The sequence below is a fragment of the Oncorhynchus mykiss genome, chromosome 9 (assembly GCF_057628025.1).
Source record: "Oncorhynchus mykiss isolate SJ-2025 chromosome 9, ASM5762802v1, whole genome shotgun sequence".
Lineage (NCBI taxonomy): Eukaryota > Metazoa > Chordata > Actinopteri > Salmoniformes > Salmonidae > Oncorhynchus > Oncorhynchus mykiss.
This window is the reverse complement of record NC_143030.1, coordinates 72,334,606-72,343,846: the sequence shown is the minus strand read 5'-3', so window position 1 is coordinate 72,343,846 and position 9,241 is coordinate 72,334,606. Positions and strand designations below refer to the sequence as shown.

General features: G+C 39.9%; 1 protein-coding gene across 1 annotated transcript; it reads left to right on the top strand.

Annotated features, from left to right (window-relative positions):
- Positions 1–327: 327 nt before the first annotated feature.
- LOC110532721 (N-alpha-acetyltransferase 10) lies at positions 328–5,257 on the top strand. Its single transcript, XM_021616828.3, has 8 exons — positions 328–688; positions 2,656–2,754; positions 2,957–3,015; positions 3,100–3,145; positions 3,344–3,459; positions 3,758–3,802; positions 4,125–4,209; positions 4,361–5,257. The coding sequence occupies exons 1-8, from the start codon at positions 668–670 to the stop codon at positions 4,544–4,546; spliced, it is 657 nt and encodes a 218-aa protein (XP_021472503.1). The 5' UTR covers positions 328–667; the 3' UTR covers positions 4,547–5,257.
- The last annotated feature ends 3,984 nt before the right edge of the window (positions 5,258–9,241 follow it).

The window sequence follows — 9,241 nt, the reverse complement described above, 5'->3', positions numbered from 1 at the left end:
TATTTTGGTTTCCTTATATCCCTCTCCCACCTGTCGTTAATATTTGCATGCTACTCTCTGATTGGCTGCTACTACTCACGTTGCAGGTCATTAGCATAAGATCCTGTCATGCCAAAATATTGGATTCCTTTGACTCTTTGAACTGCTCTGTATGAAATATCTTACATTTCAAAAGCCTGTTTAGTTTTTTTGGCCAACTCTACTCTTTATAGACTAAACTGAATGAACTTGAATTGAACTGAGAAGTTGCCTAATCATGTTGACTTAAATTACCATTAAAAAAATATCAACGTAATACTGTGTGGACTATAGGTGCACTTGATTTATGGTAGCTCATCCTGCGTGAGCCAGGTAACACAGTTGTCCCGGCGCACCGAGCAAACTAATCAGGTGTGCCTTCTCTGATATGTCCGTCAAAATGCTTTCCTGTCCACATTGGGTGTTGGAGGTTCTATTTCATTATTTCTGCCGTAGCCAGTCCAATCCCACGCAACTAGATGCGGGACTCACCTCTGAATCCCTTCCGGTTTATCGCATGCTTCCCCTTAAATTTAGCTAGCTAACATATCTGAAACATAATATATAGACAACGTTAGGAGTTAATAAAACACTTTGGTTCCATAATTTATACATTTCCTCATCTGAAATTGTGACGGTCGAAGAAAGCATGAATATTCGCAACGCGAGGGTAAGTGAGCCGCCGAGTCGACCATGCAACACTGTGTTAGCTTGCTAACAAACGGTACCCAGCTACCTAGCCACCCATCCCTAATAATAACAATGCAAGGCTTTGTGATAGCTCCACGTTTGCTTGTCAAGTCAAACTGCTGCTAGCTTATTTAGCTATTACGTAAATGGATTGCTACTATGGTAGCTAGCTGGATACACAGTGAACAAGAGTAACTAGTTCAACTTCAAGTGTAGTTCCGTTCAAATCAAAAATCAAATCAAATTTTATTTGTCACATACACATGGTTAGCAGATGTTAATGCGAGTGTAGCGAAATGCTTGTACTTCTAGTTCTGACAATGCAGCAATAACCGAGTAATCTAACCTAACAATTCCAAAACTACTACCTTATACACACAAGTGTAAAGGGATAAAGATTATGTACATAAAGATATATGAATGAGTGATGGTACAGAACGGCATAGGCAAGATGCAGTAGATGGTATCGAGTACAGTATATACATATGAGATGAGTAATGAATGTTATGTAAACATTATATTAAGTAGCATAGTTTAAAGTGGCTAGTGATACATGTATTACATAAAGATGCAGTAGATGATATAGAGTACAGTATATACATATGAGATGAGTAATGTAAACATTATATTAAGTAGCATTGTTTAAAATGGCTAGTGATATATTTTTACATCCATTTCCATTATTAAAGTGGCTGGAGTTGAGTCAGTGTGTTGGCAGCAGCCACTCAATGTTAGTGATGGCTGTTTAATAGTCTGATGGCCTTGAGATAGAAGCTGTTTTTCAGTCTCTCGGTCCCAGCTTTGATGCACCTGTACTGACCTCGCCTTCTGGATGATAGCGGGGTGAACAGGCAGTGGCTCTGGTGGTTGTTGTCCTTGATGATCTTTATGTCCTTCCTGTGACATCGGGTGGTGGAGGTGTCCTGGAGGGCAGGTGGTTTGCCTCCGGTGATGCGTTGTGCAGACCTCCCTAACCTCTGGAGAGCCTTACGGTTGTGGGCGGAGCAGTTGTCGTACCAGGCGGTGATACAGCCCGACAGGATGCTCTCGATTGTGCATCTGTAGACGTTTGTGAGTGCTTTTGGTGACAAGCCGAATTTCTTCAGCCTCCTGAGGTTGAAGAGGCGCTGCTGCGCCTTCTTCACGCCGCTGTCTGTGTGGATAGGCCAATTCAGTTTGTCTGTGATGTGTACGCCGAGGAACTTAACTTACTAACCTCTCCACTTCTGTCCCGTCGATGTGGATAGGGGGGTGCTCCCTCTGCTGTTTCCTGAACAATCATCTCCTTTGTTTTGTTGATGTTGAGTGTGAGGTTATTTTCCTGACACCACACTCCGAGGGCACTCACCTCCTCCCTGTAGGCCGTCTCGTCGTTGTTGGTAATCAAGCCTACCACTGTAGTGTCGTCCGCACACTTGATGATTGATTTGGAGGCGTGCATGGCCACGCAGTCGTGGGTGAACAGGGAGTACAGGAGAGGGCTCAGAACGCACCCTTGTGGGGCCCCAGTGTTGAGGATCAGCGTGGTGGAGATGTTGTTACCTACACTCACCTCACAGGGGTGGTCCGTTAGGAAGTCCAGTACCCAGTTGCACAGGGCGGGGTTGAGAAAACAGAACGGGAACTGTGGAGTCATATTCCCTACTGATACATCCAAATGATGGTCTCTGCTGCAGAATTCAAATGTATCCAGAGGTTGTTTATTTGATTTATTTTTCCCTTATTTAACCAGGGATTGTTTGCAGTGCTACAATCGCAATCAATGTCCATGTATAATGTGTTGATCCTATTCCCCGCTCGTTAGCTAGCTAGTAAATTTTGTGACTTTTGGATTGAATCCGTGTCCAGACGTGACATCTCTTCTAGTTGTACCTTTTCTCACGTGTAGGAGTGCCATTGTTTCAATCAGTGTCCAAACCATTGACATGTCTTGTTCTGTTTTCTCAGCCGGAGGACCTTATGAACATGCAGCACTGCAATCTACTGTGTCTCCCAGAGAACTACCAGATGAAATACTATTTCTACCATGGACTGTCCTGGCCACAGGTTAATATGGCTTCCTCTTCATCATCACACATCTCCATCGCCACTTCATTCATATCACTTGAGTCAAGTCATTGTTCTTGCATTCAATCAGTCAAAAATGTAATCTAACTCATCAAGAGGAATGAGAAACATTTGATTTAGGTCTAGCTAGTTGTTACTAGATGTCTGTGCATCTAACATCACCTTTTTGTTCGTCTTTCAGCTCTCCTACATCGCTGAGGATGAAAATGGCAAAATAGTGGGATATGTTTTGGCCAAGATGTGAGTATACCTGAACTACAGAGCTTATCTCATGCCATTGTTTATCAGTGTCTATCAAGCTCTCACTCTTTGTGTGGCATGCAGGGAGGAGGATCCAGATGATGTCCCCCATGGTCACATCACATCCCTGGTGAGTCTTGGTTCTGTACTGTTCATTGTAGTGCTTTGTAGCTTCAACATGGGATAGGCAGTAGGCTATGGAGGAGCTTGGAGAAGGACGAGGGGACCTCTCATCTGCAGCACTTGTCAGGTTGTTTAGTGGTTGTGGTTGTTAAGTGACAGGAAGGATTGTTAACAAATGTTTGGATTGTGTCTGTCCGTCTCTCAGGCTGTCAAGCGCTCACACAGACGTCTGGGTCTGGCTCAGAAGCTGATGGACCAAGCCAGCCGAGCTATGATTGAAAACTTCAACGCCAAATATGTCTCACTTCATGTCCGGAAAAGGTAGTGCAGTGTGCTGGATGTCTGTGTTGGACTTCAGTAAGATGGTTCCATTTGTAGTCATTTGTATATTGCTCTTCGATAAGAATTTCCAGATTAGTTGTTGTAATGGAATGCTAAATACGCATCACTCTCCTGTTGTCAAGAGAAGTATAGACTAAATAATTTGAATACAGTGAGACATTGTTTTTCAGACCATTCTTAATGTGACTTGTGTGTTTTTATCCTGTTGATCTGTATCTGTAGTTTTTTGGTTCACAAAGCACTTGAATTGCATCCATTTCATGTTCTCCTACTGCAGTAACCGAGCAGCCTTGCACCTGTACTCCAACACACTGAAATTCCAGTAAGTAACATGAAGCTCCTCCTAACTTGTTTAAACGAACCCTCCTAAAGCAAGTGCTTATGTAAAGGTAGACGTTGCTTGTCAGCCTCGTAGTCAAAGTGAGGTTGTCTCGGGAACTGTGGAGTCATATTCCCTACTGATACATCCAAATGATGGTCTCTGCTGCAGAATTCAAATGTATCCAGAGGTTGTTTATTTGATTTATTTTTCCCTTATTTAACCAGGGATTGTTTGCAGTGCTACAATCGCAATCAATGTCCATGTATAATGTGTTGATCCTATTCCCCACTCACATTCTAATCATTTTCATTCATCTCCATAGGATTAGTGAAATAGAGCCCAAGTACTATGCAGATGGGGAGGATGCCTATGCCATGAAGAGAGACCTAGCTCACATGGCTGATGAGGTGAGTTTTTAACTTCTATCCTTCTTTCCAGCAGCATGGCTTGATAGTGTTTTGAATACATTGGATCCTCTCTGCCGTAAGGGTAAGGTCAACCTTTCACCAAACCATTAAGAGAGACACCCCCACACACTGCAGTCTTTTCTGTCTATAGGTCCCACAGTTGAGGAAGCCAGGAGTGAAGGCACTGGGTCAGGAGACCCTTACTGCTACGACCACACCCGGTGACCAGGAGAAAGAGGGAGAGAGGGACAGTGGCGGAGAGAGCAAAGAACTCAGTGAAGTTAGCGAAGCAACAGAGAGCACAGACGTCAAAGATTCATCCTCCGATTCACAATGACTCTGACCTCTTTAGTAGCCATTTTTAAATTTCACCATGAAAGTTACTTATTACACTTTTTATCTCTTTCCAAATAGGAAAAAACAGATTTGACTTCAGTCTTCACCCGGTGTTCATCTTCAACTATTCACCTCAGTTACTTTGCATATTTTACCTTCACACCGTACAGGAACATATTTTACCTTCACACCGTACAGGAACATATTTGACCTTCAGTGTACACAGAGTAATATATTATACCTTTACAGCGTACACCATACAGTAGTATATTTTACTATTACTGTGTTCACCATACAGTAATATATTTGACCTTTACAGTGTACACTCTACAGTAATATATTATCTTTACGGTGTACACCGCACCGTAATATATATTTTACTTTACACTGTACAGTAATATATTTTACCTTTTAGAGCATACACCGTACAGTAATAGTTTTTTTTCCCCATAACTTTCTCTGTTGTCATTAGTGACAAACAAAGCAAATTGAGAATTGGTTGAAAGGAATGTTTTTGGAACTGGAATGAAAATGGATTTTGAGCTAAAATTCACGACTGGTTCCATAAGTTTAAAAAATATATATATATATTTGATGTTGTCACTAGTACTTCATCGTCGGCCACCCCACCCATGAAATCATAACCAGTGTTTTTGGATGTGTCTAAATCAGGTCTGTTAAGTATTCTTCAAAATAAAAGTTTCAAGTAATACATTTTGTAGTGTATTTCTTTGCGTACTAGATGCCCAGTAAAATGTAACAAAATATTTTGAGAAATTCTTAGTGACCAATAGATAATAGCGTTTTTGCAACCAGCACTCATAAACGAGTCTTACATTTTGATTGCTGCCGGTAGAAATGTAATGAATAGAGCTGACAAAGTCCATATTTTACTTGACTGAGAAGCATGTGTTGCACAGAACAAACTAAGCATGCAGGTCTGTTCCTTTCTTCAATAGAACTGACCAAACAGACAGAGATATGATAGATGCTCTGGGTTTGTTCCTATCACCTTCACACACGTGTATTTAGCCTGCCTTGTGGCGCTATCTTTCTCACACACATTTTAAGCTCTCTAGGCTAGATGGGACGCTACCGTCACTCCTGACCAACATCTGGTGAAATGGCAGAGTGCCAAATTCAAATTAAATTACTATAAATATTAAACTTGAAAATACTGCCCCCTACCCCAAAGAAGTTTTAAGAGGTGTTGAAGTACATATAATGCTGTCTTTAGCAGGACGTCCAGATTTAAAACTGAACATTTTATTTTCTCTTAAATGATCGAAGTATAAAAATGAGACCTCCCCTCTCAAATAAAATGCATTTACTGATTGTTAGCACACTAAGTAAAATGTGGTTTCATTTTGCAGAGTTTACGGTGTCAGAATTAAACACAAAAGGAAGCACTTCTCCAGAATGTTGAAGAAACAAACAACGACATTTATCTAAACCATCAGTTAAAAAGTCAAAAGCTAAGGACCTTACAGAATACAAGACAAGCCTTTATCAAGTAACATTCATGAAATTAGTTTGCAATTAGTTTGCATTTTATTTACAGTTGAGTAAATCACTCAGTCACTGTCTATTATGATACAGAGCAGTTAAGCCACTTAACTTTAGGTTTAGGGTCAGTTATTTAAGGTCCTTCAGATGGAGAGGAAGGAAACAGAGGAAGTTAGAAGTGAGACGAGTTTTTGAGAGTTTGCTGGTATTGCAAAGAGAAATGGAAATACATTTTTAGAAAGTGGAAATCTCTGTTAGCCAGAAGCAGTGCTGTTTTCACAACTTCTCTGGCTTCTTTACACCTTGCAAGGGCATGATAACACTCACTTCACTCACAGTATTCTACACCAATGTTTCTGGTTAACAACATTCGCTACAACAGCAAACAAACTACTGCTCTCTAGTCATGCATAGTAACAGGATTATATTATGTTATATTATCTATTTTGTCATGACTTGTTCTGATTTTTGTAACTATTTTTATTTATTTATTTATTTTTGGGGGGGGGGGGGGGGTGGTGGATCAGCTTAATATTGCGGAAAGATTGTTGCTTCCATCAATGTAATTGTCTGCATCATTACCAATCTCCCATATATTTGGGGGTAAATATATATATCCATATACATACACGTACATATGCATACATAAACATTCATACATATACACATATATACATACAGTTGAATTCGGAAGTTTACATACACTTAGGTTGGAATTATTAATTAAAACTAGTTTTTCAACCACTCCACAAATTTCTTGTTAACAAACTATAGTTTTGGCAAATCGCTTAGGACATCTACTTTGTGCATGACACAAGTAATTTTTCCAAAAATTGTTTACAGACAGATTATTTTAATTATAATTCACTGTATCACAATTTCAGTGGGTCAGAAGTTTACATACACTAAGTTGACTGTGCCTTTAAACAGCTTGGAAAATTCCAGAAAATGATGTAATGGCGTTAGAAGCTTCTGATGGGCTAATTGACATAATTTCTGTCAATTGGAGGTGTACCTCAAGGCCTACCTTCAAACTCAGTCCTCTTTGCTTGACATCATGGGAAAATCAAAAGAAATCAGCCAAGACCTCAGGAAAAAAATTGTAGACCTCCACAAGCCTTGTTCAATCCTGGGAGCAATTTCCAAACGCCTGAGGGTACCACGTTCATCTGTACAAACAATAGTAGGCAAGTATAAACAACATGGGATCATTCAGCCGTCATACCGCTCAGGAAGGAGACGCGTTCTGTCTCCAACAGATGAACGTACTTTAGTGCGAAAAGTGTAAATCTATCCCAGAACAACAGCAAAGGACCTTGTGAACATGCTGGAGGAAACAGGTACAAAGTATCTATACCAACAGTAAAACCAGTCCTATATCGACATAACCTGAAAGCCGCTCAGCAAGGAAGAAGTCACTGCTCCAAAACAGCCATATAAAAGCCAGACTACGGTTTGCAACTGCACATGGGGACAAAGATCGTACTTTTTGGAGAAATGTCCTCTGGTCTGACGAAACAAAAATATAACTGTTTGGCAATAATGATCATCGTTATGTTTGGAGGAAAAAGGGGGAGGCTTGCAAGCCGAAGAACACGATCCCAACCGTGAAGCACGGGGTGGCAGCATCATGTTGTGGGGGTGCTTTCCTCCATTAGGAACTGTTGCACTTCACAAAATAGGTGGCATCATGAGGAGGGGCAATTATGTGGATATATTGAAAGAACATCTCAAGACATCAGTCAGGAAGTTTGGTCACAAATGGACAATGACCCCAAGCATACTTCCAAAGTTGTGGCAAAATGGCTTAAGGACAAGAAAGTCAAGGTATTGGAGTGGCCATCACAAAGCCCTAACCTCAATCCTATAGAAAATGTGTGGGCAGAACTTAAAAAGCGTGTGTGAGAAAGGAGGCCTACAAACCTGACTCAGTTACACCAGCTCTGTCAGGAGGAATGGGCCATAATTTACCCAATTTATTGTGGGAAGCTTGTGGAAGGCTACCTGAAACATTTGACCCATGTTAAACAACTTAAAGGCAATGCTACCAAATACTAATTGAGTGTATGTAAACTTCTGACCCACTGGGAATGTGATGAAATAATTTAAAGCTGAAATAAATAATTCTTAAATGTTTTTCTGAGGTCTTGGCTGATTTCTTTTGATTTCCCCATGATGTCAAGCAAAGAGGCACTGAGTTTGAAGGTAGGCCTTGAAATACATCCACAGGTACACCTCCAATTGACTCAAATGATGTAAATTAGCCTATCAGAAGCTTCTAAAGACATGACATCATTTTCTGGAATCTTCCAAGCTGTTCAAAGGCAGTCAACATAGTGTGTCAACTTCTGACCCACTGAAATTGTGATGCAGTGAATTAATTATAAGTGAAATAATCTGTTTGTAAACAATTATTGGAAAAATTACTTGTGTGAAGCACAAAGTAGATGTCCTAACCGACTTGCCAAAACTATAGTTTGTTAACAAGATATTTGTGGAGATGTTGAAAACGAGTTTTAATGACTCCAACCTAAGTGTATGTGTAAGTGTATACTTCCGACTTCAACTGTACATACAGTTACATACACATACCTACATAGATATACATACTTTTTCAAATAATATACCTTTATTATTCCCCACAAACCCTACCACCCTTCCCCCAATTGGAGTAAACTAATAAACAATAACACTTACGCTTCTACCTTCAGTTTATACATCTTATACACATTTTACAGACACAATCTATTTTACAATAGTTATTTTTTGTTTGTTTTTAGTCCTTCCTCTATTTCTGATGTCCATCCAGTTTGATTTCTATTTGTAACTGTGCAATTTCACAACATTTCTGAATCTATATACATTGTACAGACCCCGTATGTTTTACATTGGTTATCTTGTTATTAGTCCCACCCTTCAGCTCCATTCAACCCCTCACATCTATCTCTTAACATCATCCAATTTGGATTTATATTTGCCATTTATTTTTCAACTGTGCTGTGATACTTCACAAAAGTACTGAACCTTTCTATTCTCATAGCTTCTACAGAATGACTTGTTCTGATTCATGTCATGACTTGTTCTGATTAATGTAATGACTTGTTCTGATTAATGTCATGACTTTTGGGTGTGTTACACAAGTGCAATGCTCCCATAATGTATATTCTTTACTCAATAAGTTTATTATAGA

What these genes read in the sequence shown, in the direction of transcription:
- LOC110532721 (XM_021616828.3), top strand. Translation starts at nt 668, where the DNA reads ATGAATATTCGCAACGCGAGG. An exon ending in GGATATGTTTTGGCCAAGAT is followed by an intron (nt 3,016 to 3,099) that starts GTGAGTATACCT and finishes TGTGGCATGCAG; the next exon opens with GGAGGAGGATCCAGATGATG. An exon ending in TAGCTCACATGGCTGATGAG is followed by an intron (nt 4,210 to 4,360) that starts GTGAGTTTTTAA and finishes TTCTGTCTATAG; the next exon opens with GTCCCACAGTTGAGGAAGCC.